Consider the following 17453-nt stretch of genomic DNA (forward strand, 5'->3'; position numbering starts at 1 on the left):
ATACAGGAGATTATATATGCATGCATACACATGGGAAGAAATGGAATGAATACATGAGATTATGCATACATATACATAGCATGTACCTAATCATCACAGAAACGTCAGTGTATTGATTTACCAAAGACTTGTCTCCACATATACATATAATATGAGAGAATCAACATGTATATACATGACATTATACATATACAAACACATACATATTAGCATGTATAGCTGTGGTCTGATCAGTGAAATTATAATATCTAAACACCAATCCCTCCCAAAACCCCACAACTGATCAAACTTGCATGCAGAAAATGGAATTTACATAGACACCCACAATGTTGATATTTCAAGAAGATTTTGCGTACACAGCAACAGCAGCATTCACTTGAAATGTATATATGATCATGAACCCCTTTATTCTGGATTGCAAATGTATGTAAAAAAGCATTGTACAGTAAAAAGAGGGAAGGAAATAAAGAAAGTCTGGTTCAGACTATACAGAAATACAAAGAGAGAAACCCTAAGTTTCTTCTAACCAAATTCAGTTAAGCCAAATTGGCATGCCATGCCTCCTTAACACAAGAAGGATCATTGTGTGACCCATTTTACTTCCTCCTCAAGTGTGTTTTTCAACAAACAAGGGTCCTTGTAACCAATACTTTAGCTGCCCAAATGAAACCAAATGATCCTTCAAGCCATGAGATCTAATACAGTTAGTTTCTCTTTCAAAGTGCTGTTTTCTCTAAAACAACAAAAGCTTTTCCTTTTCCATATAACCAGATGCTTACCTCCCCAAATTATCCCACAATGTCATCAGAAATCAAATGTAGCCTCTCTTCTCTCAAATTGTAGACTCCAGATAAAACCAAAGGCTGCAGAGGAGATCAAACCAAAATGATCTCTCAAGCACAACATGTATGCAACAAACCCTAGCCTCTTCTTCTTCATCCTTATCCTAATGGCTTAGACTGAGTTGAGTAGTAGAGGCCAAGGAATCACATCATACATCTCTCTATCTACAAACTAACCCACAAAAAAACCAACCCAGAAATGAAAGCCACTTCAAATCCTGAGCAAGAAAATGCTCAACTCGGGGCCGCCGGTGCCATCGGGATTCATCATATAGAAGGCTTCGGAGTCTTTGGACCCGACAACTCTCTCGAACCTTGCTCTCATATACATAAGCTCACCATCGGAACCGCCGCCACTCTCATCATCATCATCGGGCCCGGCCCCAGCCCCGGCCCCGGCACCACTAATACCACCTTTTGGAAGCACCCCTGCACCCATAGAGATTGCCCTAACAAGGCTCAAAACTTGCAAATCACTCTCCGAGCAAACCCTCTTGATTGCATAGCCTGTCCTCCTCCCATTGCAGTACATTGTCCAGACCGGCTCCGAGAAGAGCTTCCCTCGGGTTTGAGCGCGCTCGCACTCGAGAGCTATCCGGACGAGGCCCGACGCCATCTCTTTCACGAGGCTATTGGTGGGTGTCGCCAATTCGAGGAGCAATACGGGCTCGGAGCGCGGGTCTTCTTGCACCGAGAAGAATACATGGCCTTTCCTTAAGCCGAAGAGGGTTCCGGTTACTCTGTTTCCGAGGGAAGGTCTATCGGATCGGCCCATGGATATGGTTAGCCAGGAGGTGCACATCATAGGGGGCAATGGGAGGTGGTCAAGGATGGCTCGGAACATGGTCACCATCTTCCGAGGTAAATAGACACTACCCATTGTCCTGGCTGTAGATTTCTCTTCTTTCAGACTGCTATTCTGGAGGATGCTTTTGTTTAGGTTTTTGATGCTCTCTGATGATGATGATGATGATGACGAAGACGATGATGATGATGATGATGCCGCTGATGATGATGAAGACCGGTTCTCATGCGGTTCTGGTTCGGTTCCATTCAGTGCAGTTCGAATCTCCGGTTTAGCGGTTCGAATTTCGGTTGGATTGATTCTTATGTGAGGCAGCTTCTTCTGCTCGTAGCTCATCTTTCTTTCTCTCTCTCTCTCTCTCTCTCTCTCTCTCTCTCTCTCTTTCTTTTCTTCCTTTCTTCTTCTTTTAGGGCAAAAGAATAATAATCGCTGAATTGATTTCTTCCGCAGAAATACTGATTGATTTGTTCGCTAGAAATTAATTAGCTCACAAGAAACCATAATTTCTTCAGCGATGGTAGTGGCCTCACTTCATGTGACACATCTCTTTCTGCTCATTCTTTAGTTTCTTTATTCTGCTCTGTTTTTACACAGAAGAAACCTTAATTTCTTCCCCAGAAAACGCTAATTTCTCTCTCTCTCTCTCTCTGAGCTCTGCAGAAATCTGAATTTCTCCAACTGAAAACTATAACCCCTCTTCAGCACGATCGCAAACCCGTAAAGCTTTCCCTAAATGATTTTTAGCTGAAAACCTAAATTCTTCGATGCTTTGTATCTTCTCTGTGCAGAAACTGTGATTTCTTCAGCAGTTCCTGAGAAACAAAAACCCTTTATTTCTTTAGAGTTCAGTTCCTTCTGACCTCTGCAGAAACTCTAAATTTGAGAACTCAGAAGAAGATGAGGAATCAATTTTGCTTCTCTCAGAGGAGAAATCAGAAGAAAGGAATGATCTATACACAAAAGTATGAAACTGAAAACCATAATTGGAGACTAGAAGCGGTGGAAAATGAAGGCCTAACTTTTGGACCAAAGTTCAGGGGAATGAAGGCCCCCTAGTTGAGGTCTAGAAGCTGTGGAAAATGAAAAGCCTAATTTTCTGGTCTAGCTCAGGAAAAGGAAGTCCTAATTTCTGGTATAGCTCACGAAAATGAAGTCCTAATGTAGGTATAGCTGCAGAAACACGAGGCCCTAAATTTGGGTTTAGCTGCAGGAAGAGCAAAAAAAAAACCCTAATTTAGAGTGCGGGAGAGGAAAATGGAGCCCTAATTTGGGTTTAGCTGTAGAAGAGAGAAAAACCCTAATTTAGAGTGGGGGGAGGGAGGGGCTAGGGGAAGTAGCTCTATATATGATTATTACTTGACTGAGTGTAACGCAGAGGAAAATGAAAACCCTAATTTCAAAGGAGGGGGGGGGGGTCTGTGTGGACAGATTGACAGAAACAGAGACAGAGACAGAGGGCTGCTCACACAAGAAGAAGAAGAAGAAGAAGAAGAAGCTATACACAGAGAGAGAGAGAGAGAGATAATGTAAAGGCCTCCATTTATACACAGATATATATATATATGTATATATATGTATAATGTATGTATGTATGATTATCTATATTTTCTATTTGTTTGTTTTGTTTTTCTTTCTTTTTTTAATTAAGCATAATTAGATTCAGTCAGTTAGTTAGGAACCTAATCAATTCATTAATTACTTGATTAGGTTCATTTATATATATACTTATATCATATAATCATATTTATATATATGTACATATATATACATACACACACGTGTATGTATTTTGTTTTGTTTGTTTTTCTTTCTTTTTAATTAATCATAATTAGATTTAGTTAGTTAGTAAGTAAGCTAATCAATTGATTAATTACTTGATTAAGTTTAATTGATTAAGGGGGGGGGGGGGGAGAGATACTAACACGAGTTTTAGGTTCTTGACGACTTAGCTTCCCCTACACATATCGAGCTTTTATGGTGAAGATGTTGCGTTTCGGTAACTTAAGCCAATACAGGCATGCATTGGTTGGAGGGGGGCTTTTTCGATATGGACTAGCCTATATATATATATATATATTAGCTCGAACGTGCGCGTGCAAAATTGAGACGGCAACAATCGAACCCTCACATTCGAGCTCCACAAATCAACGACCATCATCCACTCGGAACCACGGAGGACTCACTTTCGCTACTTACTTCTCATTCACCACACAAAAACAAATGGTCATCTCGGAATGCTCTCATGTTATCATCACCAATTGTCGAACCATCACGCCATCCACTCACTCAGACTCACCGGGCACCTGCTTACTTCTTGATTGCCCACACGAAGAAATGTATATATTGGGAATTCTCCTGTTGTATCTCCATCGTCGAACCATTGCCTCATCCACTCGAAGAACCATGGAGGGCTCACTTTAGCTTGCTTACTTCTTGATTGCTGCTAGGTCGAATGTTATTTGTGAATTCTCTCTATGTATCTCCATCGTCGAATCATTGCTATTTGTCAATCGTAGAAGTGAAAGCCAAGAACCACCAAAAGAACATTTCCTCATATGCTCGAATGTGAATCTCAAACATGTGCACCCCTTCCAAACAGATACCACCAACCTTGATAATAATAAAAAAGTAAAACAAGTTGCATGTAATGTACACACACATACACACTATCGAGGGCTCAGACTTTTCCACGCCTCTATAGTAGGAGCGCATGTTCAAATATGTCCAAGTATGACCAATGTTTCCCCATTTCATAACCATTTCTCTCTAAAAGGGTATACACGAGTGAGTCTTCGAGCAATGGAAATGTACGTACGCAATCCAATTCGCATGATATTTCTTTCCCTCCTTTTTGGATGCCCAACTATGCTCAATGTGAGGTTTTAATGAAGTCAACAAGTTGCAAATGAGATGTGTTGCAGTAGTTGTCCTTTACATGAATTGAAAATCAACCATTCATATGTGAAGTGCTCTAGCCATTCTTTTACATGATGCTCTTTGAGTATAATAAACCTACTAATGCGTTCATTTGTAGTGTTTAACCCATGAGTCCATGTATATGTCAAAAAGGACCATATTTTGTTGGCTCTCAATCCAAAAATATATTCAATTAAACCTTACTTACATGGCATACATCTTTGTAAAGGATAAGGTTGGAATACCACATGCATAGATAGAAGGGACAACGACAAAACTTTGTAGTTACAGTAGAAGCTTAATTCCCTCTTCCCTTTGTTCGTTTTTTGCACCAAGGTCCAATACACAACTGCAACTCTCTTATGTATGATTATTATTATTATTATTAATCTTGGCTCGAAGGGCAATGCAATTAGATTACTTTTCTTAATGAGATTTCTATTTTTTTCTTGTTTGAATATATATGTAATGATGTCTAAAATCTTCCTATATTGCGTGTTCCTTGGAATTTGCCATTTCAAGTATGAAATGATTCTTTATTACAAAGAGAACCCTCTATTTCCCCTTCTCCTTTTAATGCAACTTGTGTGCAACTTAACTGTACATTCTCAACTATAGCAATAAGATGATTTCACAATGTTGGGAATGCTTGCTTCATGGGGTTCTTCTATTTCAATCACGTACATTCGAGTCATGTGTAAACCAACTCAAGGAGCCCACTCTTTTTTGAGAATTCTGGCCTAGGCTATTTTGAACTACAAGAACAAGTTACATCCACCATCTTCTTCATCATGTCGTACCTTTTGCACAAAAATGGGATACAAATGTGATCGGTTGTTCTCTTGGAATCCATCCTTCCTCTCATATGCTATGTTGCTCAGTGAGATTTGATGAAGCACAGGATAAGGTGTTTGATGTCGTAAATATGCCAATAAGTGTATAGAGATGCATGCTCATTGAAGAAATCATAGGAGCTAACCATAATGATCATAAAAAAATGTTGGAGAACTTATGGATATTGTTTAGCAAAAGATCATATGTTGGGATTATTGTACCAATTGTTGATTGATTGTACAAAGAAATAACACATTCATGGTTTGGAGTATTTTGGCATCAAAATTCAATGTCTTGAAGTATCACAATCAGTTGGGCTATTGTTACAAGAGTTTTGATACTAACATTGTCACTCTCTTGTTTGACCTCTTACAAGACGCTCATATATCTTTCTTTCTCTCCTTTCTCACCAATATGAGTTGTCTTTGTCTAAAGCTTTTGATTTGGCATTTTCGAGGGATGTCCCGAGCAAGTGTCAAACATTTTGACATTCCATTAAGATTAGCAAACGATTATGTGCACATATTTCCAAAGGTAACCAACTACAAAAATGAGCCCCAATGTGATGTGATTTTGCCAAATCCTAGTCAAAATTGATAGTAATGGTTTCACACACTTCAAAACGCTATTAAGAGATAAAAACCACGAAATTTTACACAACATACAAATGCCTCACTAAAGCAATTATAGTTGTTGATAAATTGTTTCCCTTAATACTTTTCATCATCGCATTCAAATCGGTCATACGAAACATGCACCAAACCGAAAATAAATGAATGGGACAATGTACAACACATTCTAGCATAGTAATTCCTATGCATGAGAAACTTTAACTCATTATGTGAATGGATGGAAAAAACGTTTTAGCATCAGGGAGAGAGACAATAATGCATATGAGATAGTGACAAGCATCCATTTTGTGTTAATGGATCAAGAATAGGAAAGGCATACTGTTTGGATATGCATGTACATTGTGACTTTCTTAATACACTACGTTTATAGCTACACAACGTGTTTGGATTTGGGAGAGAAATTTCTGAATTCATTTTGAATGTGATGTGATCTGGTGGAAAAGCTGGCAATGTATATTTCTTCATGCATACATCGTATTAAAGAAGATTACTTGTTAGATTATACTTATGCAATATGATGAGTTTCAACATATAAGTGACTTAAATCTCCTATGTTAAAATGCAGTCTTCCCTTTTAAAGTTGGCCAACCTGACAGTTTTGTACGACCGCAATATGTTTGTTCGTCACTCTTTTCATAAATAGGCTCCTTTTTCTTTATAGAAAAGGATGATGTTCATTGTCATCAAGAACGAGAACATTAAATGCTTATTCGGAGGTCATTAAACATTTTACAATCTAAAAAGCAAGCTCAAAAGTATCAAGTGAACCATGGCCCATGGGGTTTTGTTGTGAGTCAAACATGTGAAAGCTTGTAAGACATTTGTCTTTGTCCCTAGGTGTTAATGAATAACAAGGGTAAAATGAATTGAGTGCTAGAAGGTAATGTGCAATTGTATCTCAAGTTGTGAAAATTCCAATGGAGATATGACATATGATAGTGAATATGAAAAGGATCCTAAATCACCTTTTGTATCATGTTACTCAACCGAATCCTATAGCCCCCTACTTGAGTCAAGCGGCACAATAACATGTGTGTAATTGTAGGCTTGATTGCTTGACAAACATGATTACATGTTTCGAGGCACACATTTTCATTGAAGTGGCTTGTTTGTTGTTAGGTTAATGATTACAAAAATGAGGATCGAAGGGACATCATGGCGTGATTTCATGTTAATTGTGCACTTTGGATTAAGATCATAGGTTTATCAAATTTGATGATCACGATAGGCTATGTGTATGTGAGTTTGTAGTTTTACGAAACATGGGTAACAAGAACATGTACATCACATGGGATAATTTCAATAACTTACATGTCTAGACTCTATAGTTCCATGTGTATCTCACTTGTCTGACTTCCATGCCACTTTAGAAGGTAACTTGGGTATTTTAGACTTGTAAGGCAAGCAAACATCTACTTGTCAAAGACTTTGAGATTTTGTTGTCACTTACATTAAATGAGGAATGCCTACTTATTGAACAATGTTCTGTAGAAATCGAGGTATTGGGGGACAAATCGTAGTTCTCCTACTACATTCGCAAGTGCATTGTGTATATAGTAAGTCGGCTCAATGCTATCAATCACCTCACTTTATATTGTGTTGATGTGTTTAAATCATGATTCACTAACATTTTTAACATGATTAATTTACAAGGGCTTAAGGAGATTTGGTGGGAATGTTCCTACTTCCATGATTGTCTTTTCAATTTTGTAAAAGCCACAATACAACTCGAGTAAATAATGTACCTAGAGGCTAGTAGTGAAGTAAATTTTATCATGCGCAAGTTATTTTCTGAAGTGCATGTTCAGATGTAGATAAAGCTTTCAACCCGACATGTTATCACACACACACACACACACACACAATTTGCATAAATTGTTCATTGTTTCATGCATCAAATGTGTTTGGCTCCTTGAGTTTAGTTCTTGGGTGTACATGGTGTCTACTATTGTCCATGAAAGAAGATAGAGTCATCATGTGGATTTCACATTTCCCTCTCTCATTATAATAGTAAGTAACGCAAGTAGCGTTTTGAGGATTGAGAGGTCAAACAATATAGAAGAGATTTCTGAAATGAGTGTTATGGCAGCCCAGGAACATATTTTACAATAGTTTGTAGGATAGTAAGCAAACGTTGGCATGAATTTAACGATTTAGAATTTCCCTCATACTTTTCTATAGTTGTCAAATTCTTCGATAGTGAGAAATTTGATGCCTCTATTCACCAATTAGCTTAGTCATTGGATTTATTTTTAGTAGAATATATAGAGATCATCACCTCCACATTCTTGGTACATGTTAACATAAGTGGGTGGTTTATGTTCAAGGAAAATAAGGCTTTCAAACCAGAAAAAATAAAATTTGTGGCAATGAAAGGAAGAAAGATAGTGTATCTTCTTCTTTTTTTCCAAAAGAAAGATACTCACTTTTTCATTCACATAGTAATTTGCTTCTCGTATTGACGAATTGGAGGAAACGCCAACCAACAACCGTATCTAGAAATAATGTTTAGTGTATATCAATACTGTTATTGCATAGTAATCTTTGGATCAAGGATTCCTTGATGTAATATTAAGAGGTGTGCGACATGAAGATGCGAAAGAACGCTTGAAGTGCCATGGCTTTCCGGCAAAGCCACAAATGTTCCCATATGTGAACCCTCAAACAATGGGGTGTCTGCCTAACCACCGGCTTTGCCCTACTTTGCCAAGCTTACGTATGCCATGGTCGAGATTACACACTATACCGCCCTACGGTTGTACATGAGATATGTACATATTGGTAATAACCCATGGGTTAAGCTCTAAGTTCTAACTATTAACTTTATCTCATTTGTAGCAGGGGATAATATTACTTCGATTTATGTTAATGAAGAAAATATGTTAGCATAGTTAAAAAAATTCGAGGACTTTTGATAGTTTACATTTTAGATATAGGGTTCCAACCAACAATACTTTTCATGATGAGGATGATAAATTATCTAGAAGGCACAAAGGTTCTAGCATGTCATAAATCCGCATCTTAATAAGAGTTCTCACTACAATGTATCAATTTAGTCACAAAGATCAATGTGTATTGGCACCTATTGGAGAAACACGAAGAAACTTGAAAGTCACCAACTCTGATAGCTTATGAGAGAGCAAAATGAAGAAGCTTCTAGTGGTACAGAACTTCGATAACGCATTCTGAGAAGATGCACTTGATTAGTTTTGAATATGAGAAGCTTTTATATCTTTGTGGAGATTATATGTAATCAAATGGGTAATAGAAAAGCTTTGTGAGTTGAGAGAGAGAGAGAGAGAGAGAGAGAGAGAGAGAGAGAGAGAACGTATCTATACAATCCTAGTACCTACTCCTAGAACCTATGGAATTGTGTGTCAATATGAGAAATTTGTATATTCCTAAAAGTTTGTAGTGGAACTTTAGGTATCTAATCATTTTTATTCCCTAGAATGTGTCGAAAAACAATGGAAGAAAGACCAAGCGATTGATTTAGTCATGTCTTACTTGGTGATCTAGAGCATGGTCTAATTCCGTAAATCATTTTTCCTATGACTTAGATGAATTTTCCCCTCCTATTTTCCCCTCCTTTCAATGTATACACATTACTTTCACAATTTATGAATGGATTTCAATTTAATCCAGACATTAAGTTTTGTGTGAAGTGCCCTCCCCTCTCTCTAAAGCAAATTCACAATACTAAAATAACACAAAATACAAAACAAGACTTACTAATTGGCGATTCATTGAACTTTATTGATTTAAAGGATGCCACCTAGAAGGGGAATTATTTCAAAGTCAGGTGGAGCCTTTGTGAGCTCTTAAACTATCATTAGTTTAGATAGACACTAGAAGATTGAGCTTGCGCGTGGAGCATAATTAAGTATGTAAGCTATTATTAATTCACGTCGACACCGACACTACAAAAGTTGCAATACATTTATCTATACTATGGGAATGTTTGTCCTTTTTGAGCTACACTGGAAATTGATTTTCGACCTTTTGATCTTTACGAATATGCCTGTTTTTAATAATTATTCCGGTTTTGTCTTCCGACCTATTGAAAAGACACGCACAAGGAATGGGGAGGATATATATAACATTCTAATAATTATACACCTCTAATAAAACAATGTATACATTCTACAAGAAGAAAGAGCCTAGAAAAGCAATTATTGTTGTCTTCTAAATGAAAAACATTAAGATAATGTTTCATTCCATATTTGTCGTGACTTCTGACATATCAGACGTATGTACATCGAATATTGATTACTGTCATCACTTGTTACGTTTATATGTTCACTTTGAAGAGGAGATTTTGTGTTTATGTGCCGGCTTGTCTCTAAAGCTCGGTTTTCTTGTCGCTAGACTAAAACAACACAAGTACAATGAAGACCCAATATAAACAAATCCATTGTAGCGGATTAGGTGAATAAGGCCAAGTTAGGGTTTCAAACGTCACTAACACTTGAAGGAACAATTCCAAATTATCATAAATATGGAAAGGTTTCAATATATTGTTATGTTTGTGTTTTAACTGTAAAGATACGTTGGCTTTGCAATAATATTTTATGGTGTGTGCTTGACATGTGTTGATATGTTTGCTAGAGCATGGAAAGCGAGTTTTCAATATCTAATCAAGGAAGATATGTTTTTTTTGTGAGAATGACGTGCCCTAGAAAGCAATGTTTGTTTTCTAGGGGAGCATTTTGTAAAGCTAAGCATTGGAACCCATAATGATTCTATGCCGTTTCTCAATGTTAAAAATAGCAAAGATCTTCGTCTTCTTCTTTTTCTTGTGTTCAAATCATAATGGAAATGTTTTCAAGAAATGATGTATTTTGGAGATTCCTTGTTATCAAAGCATTAAATGACATTTTTTTCCCCCAAAAAGAATATACTCCATTAGTTAAAATATACACAACTCCGATCATCCCTTTCTCGGGTAGGCCTTGCCTAAACTATCCTATCATTCATGAGCAAACTCACTTATTTATCTTACACTTTCACATGTGTCTCTAGCCAACCTTTCATACACATCACTTGCATTCAATATCTCACATGACATCTCGTTCACGCCCCTCTTTCAACTAATGGGAAGGCGGAACAACCATCTGGATGCTACATACTACCATCGTATATCCATTCCATTTGATGTGGCCATCGGTGTAGTACACCAACGTTTTTTGAAATTCAGCCTCATTAATTTTGAAGCATCATCAGTACCATCAATCCGTTCATATTGAGCTCTCAATGTAGTTATTAGTGTGTGCCATATTAGCTTAATCAGTTTAGTTGGAGGGCGTATGTTTGTTGAAAATACCCTAGTACACCTTGCTGTCCATATGCACCATATGGTAATGGGTGCAAGCAACATCTGAGCTCCAAATTTTTGCTTCTGCACAATAACTGCAAAATTTATGTGTTGCAATCTTGTTGTGTTCTTGTTCTAGAATAATCCGCCTCCCAATTTTCATGTTGTACCTAAAAAATTGAACCAGCTTTGCCCCCTCAGTTCGTCCTTGAGTTCTCTAGAAATACATCACCTGGGTCGCATGATAGTTGATCCGAATGCCCTTCTATTGGCCAACACACTATCGTCAGTGTGATCTCCCTTGGGTTAGGGTCAATAATCATATCCTTTCCATTTTTTGCAACCAGCCTAATCGGCCTTTCGCTTTGATAGGCTGGTTTCTCACCACCTCTTGCCATTCTATGTTGTATTTTGTAGTAGCATGCCTCATTCTATTATGCTTTCATTCCATTAATTCCAATTAAGCAATTCTCAGCATCTATAAGTATTGTCCACACAATTTCAGAGGTAATTATATCTTCCTCTTCCAAGGTATGCCTGTTGCATACAATGGCATATGTAATTCTCTTGAGCATGCCTTTAATCCTGCTTATTCTCCATATTCTAGCCTTTTTGAGTGCCCACATCATTGGACAGAAATCTCTTCCACTCCACTAATGCATTCCCTTGGCATTGATTAAGTCAACCCATTTGAAACCTACAATGATTTTGTCCTATCATCCGCCCATCCACATCTCTAATTAGTGGGTTCCACACAATTGGCATGTAGATCTAGGCATATGCATAATTTCTCCACCTACATGTGATCCCCTTTTTGATTTCTTGCCATGCTTTCATAATTCCAATAACACATAAACTTTGCATACTTCCCCAATATTTGGGTCACATTTATGGCACAGAACCCCAAAAGGGGTTGCTTGGCCAACCTCCACCTTGTCTTGACAGTCACATCTTCCATCTACGTCTCCATCGAATTTTCCAAGGTGCCTCAGGTGGTTGTAAGCTCCTGACCACCAGTTTGCCTAGCATGGCCTTCGTTTGCACCATGGGATCTATCAATCCCAACTCGTCTTCACTTTTTCCTTTTATAAGTGTGGTCCAACCAACCTTTGCACGAGCCTGTTTTTCCTCTGTGCCCCCCCATAAGAAATTTCTGATAATCTTTTTTTATCAATTTCATCGACATGGGCATGATTATCTAGCATGCAGGAGTATGCCATATAGTAGCCATTAGAAGCTGATTTGCAATCACAATCTTGCCCGCAAAGGATAGGTTTCTTGTATTCCACCATATTCGCTTCGGTTTTATCTTGTCCACTAGTAGATTGTAGTATTCTGCTCGACCGATGTCCATACCAAATTTGAAGCCCAAGTATCTAGTAGCTTCTCCTCTCCCCAACCACCTGAAATTGGGGTTAGGGACCCAATTTAACACAGACTTATTACTAATCCAAATGCCCACTGATTTATTCCAATTTATTTTAGCATCTGATCCCCTATAGAACTCATCAATTGCACTTTGCAATCTGCCCAAGTTGTTTGCATCACCCTTGACATAGGTCGTTGTGTCATCAACATATGCCGTATCAAGCACCATTCCGACATCATCAGGCAAGGTAAGGCCCTGTATTTGCCAAGATCTATCAGCAATTTGATAATACAAAGCTTTTGTTGCAATGATGTATAGGTACAGTGTCGTGCCTTTCGACTCCGGATCGTTGCGTGAATCGGGTGGGAACCACCGAGGTTTTGGACTAGGAGAAAAGAAAATTCTAAGGCAATTAAGAATATGAAATATATTGTAAGAAAGAAAGATATGAAAAACTCGTGAATCCCACAAGTATAGTGTAGTAATTGATACTTAGAATGTAAGAGAGAAATAGATGGCAAAATCGTGAATCCCACGAGTATTTTTTTTTATTAATCAATTCTTGTAAAATAATCAGCAACTCCCATACATCATTCTCTCCTCCTTATATATGGATAGAAGAGGCTAAGCATAGCTTCATGCTTTTTCTAAAGTGTTCATACACACTAAATGTGCATGAGTTGCCTTTTTTTTTACACTATGCTTTTATTTCCTAAATATAGTACTCATGCTTGTGCACGAGTCATTTTTTTATTAGTGTACATTTTTCTTATAAATAAAGTATTCAAACATTCCAAAAAAAATGCATGACTTACCTTTTAATAAAGGTAGGCGTAAATAAAAGTCTTATATATATTAAATCTATATTAGTACACTTGGTATAAGTTAGTACAATGGTAAGGTTGGGGTTTGTTTACGTGGAGGTGTAGGGTTCGAATCTTGCCCTATGCATATGTAATAAGTACTTTTAATATTTTATTTTATTTATTATACGTACTTTAAATCAGATATAGTATTTTACATATTTCACGTAGTGTGTGATTCACGCTATGACTACGGGACCAATGGACATCCTTGGTGTACTGAACGTAGCATCTTAAAGTTCTTCCCCATCATATGAGTAGTAACTTTCCTTGGTATCCTATTAATTAAATTTTTGAAGGCAACTGATCAATTTGTTCCTCTTTGCATACATTTAGTAGTTGAGTATAATAGCTCGTGGCTATTTCAAGCATTTCCTCCTTGCACGTGGTCAGTGTGCCATTTGTCTTTTTTAAACATGAAGGTTGAGTCCCAGATCCTCTGCATTTGACAACTTCAAAAAAACCTTTAGTAACCCGATCTCCAACTCTCATCCAACTTGCTGCCCTACTACGATATGCATAGGTAATCCTTAATTTCTGGTACATATCTAATTTGCTTTTGGCTTCCTCTAGTCGGGCCTCAATCCATACATTATGTGGGTATAATTCTCTTAGTCGTTGCATAAAAGCGATTGTCCAATGCAATCTCTGCATTTTCTCCCTTATCTCTTTTCTAATTTCAACCGCTTTCTTCCGAAAAAAACATGCACATTCCTCAAGTTTCCAAGCCATCCTATGAGCAGGATCAAGGTACCTCCATTTGATATTAGACCATATTTTCCGTATATCATCAATCCATTTAGTATCCATAACCAATTCCTTGCTCACCTTCACATTTTGTGGCTTGCATTGATTGTTTTCTTGTATATGCAATAGAATAGGTGCATGATCTAGGAACATTGTTCCAGGTCAAATAGTGCATCTGCCTTTCCTATCAATGAGTTGAAGGTCCAAATACCATCTGTCCAGCTTGGACATCATCCTCCCATGCATGCTTCCTCCTACTCTAGAGTATAGAAGAGATTTTTCTTTTTGCATTTGAAAGTTAGGTGCATTCCAACAATCTATTACATTATATGCTAAACAAAACTTATCACATGCGTACTTCTCCGCTCCCTGCACCGTGCAATTTGCATTTCCTCTTCTATCTTCTGGTTGCTCCACCATATTAAAGTCTCCTCTAATGATCCACAACTCAGCATCCGGTTTCTTGTCCACTAGTTGCAACCAAAATTCTTTTCTTTCGGCAACTGAATTTGGGGCATATATGTTTAGTATGCCCAAGTTCTCACATCTGTTTTTAATCCTTATGTAGATAACACGACCCTCTATTAAACTCCCCCTGCCTGTGCATGCAACAATAAACTTAGCTTTCATAGCTATAAGTACTCCCCCATGAATCTGTCTATCCCCTATAGTTGTTGACCATGTATTGGTCCAATTCCCAGGGCAAATGCTTCCAATTTTATCTATCTTATCCCCATCTAGATGGTGCTCCTACATCATGATAACATGAGGCACCATTGCCTCAGTGCAACGCTAAATTTCAACAACCAATACATTCTTTTTCAATTGGAATTGGGTGCCACCAATTCCTTGTATATTCCAAGTTAGCAAGCTACGATTCATATAACCTACATCTTTTGTGGCCCAGCCAATGTGAAGCTATTAATGATATGTAGATACTACAACAAGAAGACAACTTGTTAGTGGATGATACGATCTAGATGCGTCATGAAAGTATGGATGAGGTAGGAGAATTAAATTTAGGAAAGGTCGTCAACCCCTTGAAAGAGCAAGCTAAGTCATTGGTGACAACCCAATATATTAAGGGGATAGCAAAAATGAAAAGGCACATGCATGCTAGAAAAGAGGAGGGGAAAGGGATGGAGAAAAATAAGGGTATGCATAAATGGCCGAGAGTGAACTGGAATCTTCAATACAAAGCGACCCCCCTATCAAATACTAGACAACAAATCAAATTGAAATTGATAGGCAAAAAGTGGTTCAAGGAAATGTGTGGAAGTGAGATGAAGAAGGACAACATGTGTAGAGCATTAAATGATTATTCAAAATACATCTACACAAAAAACCACCCTTTAAACAAGTAAAAACAAGTTCTAACGGACTTTCCTTGTTAATTTAATAGTCGAGAGATGATAGAGCTTGTGATGTTAATTCTAGAAGGCCAAATTTATTCAACCTTCAAACAAAGAAACGAGCAAAAACTTCTATCGTTTATTGATTTGTTCATTCTTTGTCTTCCCCTTAGATTTTGATGCTTGTTAGTTGAATACTTGATCTCGTCATCACCTTTGGATGTAAAACCTGAAGCCATATGTGGTTAGATATCTCCTTTTGTTTCTCAACTTAAACAATAGACATTGTGGTATGTACTATGCTCCACTACATCTTTAATGAATCTCTAAAGCCATAGTTTATTATGATCACTAAACTAAACTTGCATAGATACAAAACAAGACTTAATATTTGCCAAATCACCTCACTTGATTATGTAAACAATGATGAATTAGGATACAAGAAAGATTCCAAATGCATGCGAAGATCAACATTTTGAAAAGAATTTATTGCTACTTTCTGTGTAGACGTTATAAACCTTTATCTCTTATCCCAAAGATGCATGAAGAAAGGGAATAGGATTTACATATATGTTTGTCATTCCATCTTTTTTTTCTTTTTTTCTTTTCCAAAAAAGAATATACTCCATTAGTTATAATATGTATACAGAACTTTGACCCCTTTCTCGGGTATTCTTTGCCTAGACTATCCTATCCTTCATAAGTGATCTCATTTATTTATGTTACACTTTCACATGTGTCTCTATCCATCCTTTCATACATATCACTTGCATTTAATATCCCATATTACACCTCGTTCATGCCCCTCGTTCAACTAATGGGAGGGGGGAACAACCATCTGGGTACTACATACTACCATCGTATATCCATTCCATTTACTGTGGTCATCGGTGTAGTACACCAACGTTTTCTGAAATTCAGCCTCATTAATTTTGAAGCATCATCAGTACCATCAATCCGCTCATATTGAGCTCTCAATGTAGTTATTAGTGTGTGCCATATTAGCTTAATCGATTCAGGTGGAGAGCGTTTGTTTGTTGAAAATACCCTGGTACACCTTGTTGTCCATATACACCATATGGTAATGGGTGCAAGCGGTGTCCATAGATCTCCAAGTTTTTGCTTCTGCGCAATAACTGTAGGTACCCTGTTGTCGGCGATCAATCAAACAGTTCCATTCTCCCCTATGTACTTAGCTTTGCATGTGCTATTGTATTTCGCCACATCATCCTCAAGACAGTTCCAGCAAGCATGTCCCTAGTTGAGGGTGAACGAACTAGAGGCATGGCAAAGCAAGAGTAATGTCCTTCCCCATAGAGCCGCTGCCTAGTTGAGGGTGAACGAACTAGAGGCATGGGAAAGCAAGAGTAATGTCCTTTACCCCACGTCCCTACTGGCAAGGCTCTATGCGCAATAAGCCATAAACACATCATTATCTTGCGGTCATAACTGTCGTGCCATATCATTTACATATATGTGTGTCATTCCATCTTAATGGAATCCCTCTTTAATAAAATAAGATAAGTATTTTGCACCAATGAGATCGAGAAAAAGCAACGCCAATTGTTTAAATCGAAAAGCAAAAGGTTGTCCTCGAGCATGGGTTTGGCATTCGTAAAGGCAACCAACTATAATTTACTATTTGTTTCTTTTTTCTAAAAAATAGGTTTGATTGATTTTTGCTTTTTATTTCTTGTTTGAATCTCCATGTGACGATTCCAAAACATTTTTGCATTCTCGTAATTTTTTCAAGATGCAATTTGAAGGCATTAGATGACA

The 17453-nt window shown here is 37.6% G+C and overlaps 1 protein-coding gene across 1 annotated transcript; it reads right to left on the reverse strand.

Moving 5' to 3' along the window:
• Positions 1–390: 390 nt before the first annotated feature.
• On the reverse strand, positions 391–2339 carry LOC147850952 (protein MIZU-KUSSEI 1-like). The gene has a single exon (XM_087335780.1). The coding sequence runs from the start codon at positions 1981–1983 to the stop codon at positions 1054–1056; it is 930 nt and encodes a 309-aa protein (XP_087191906.1). The 5' UTR covers positions 1984–2339; the 3' UTR covers positions 391–1053.
• Positions 2340–17453: the final 15114 nt, after the last annotated feature.

This window comes from Azolla caroliniana, unplaced genomic scaffold (assembly GCF_043228905.1).
Source record: "Azolla caroliniana isolate FFs.n. ecotype wild unplaced genomic scaffold, voAzoCaro1.0.p SCAF_20, whole genome shotgun sequence".
Taxonomy (NCBI): domain Eukaryota; kingdom Viridiplantae; phylum Streptophyta; class Polypodiopsida; order Salviniales; family Salviniaceae; genus Azolla; species Azolla caroliniana.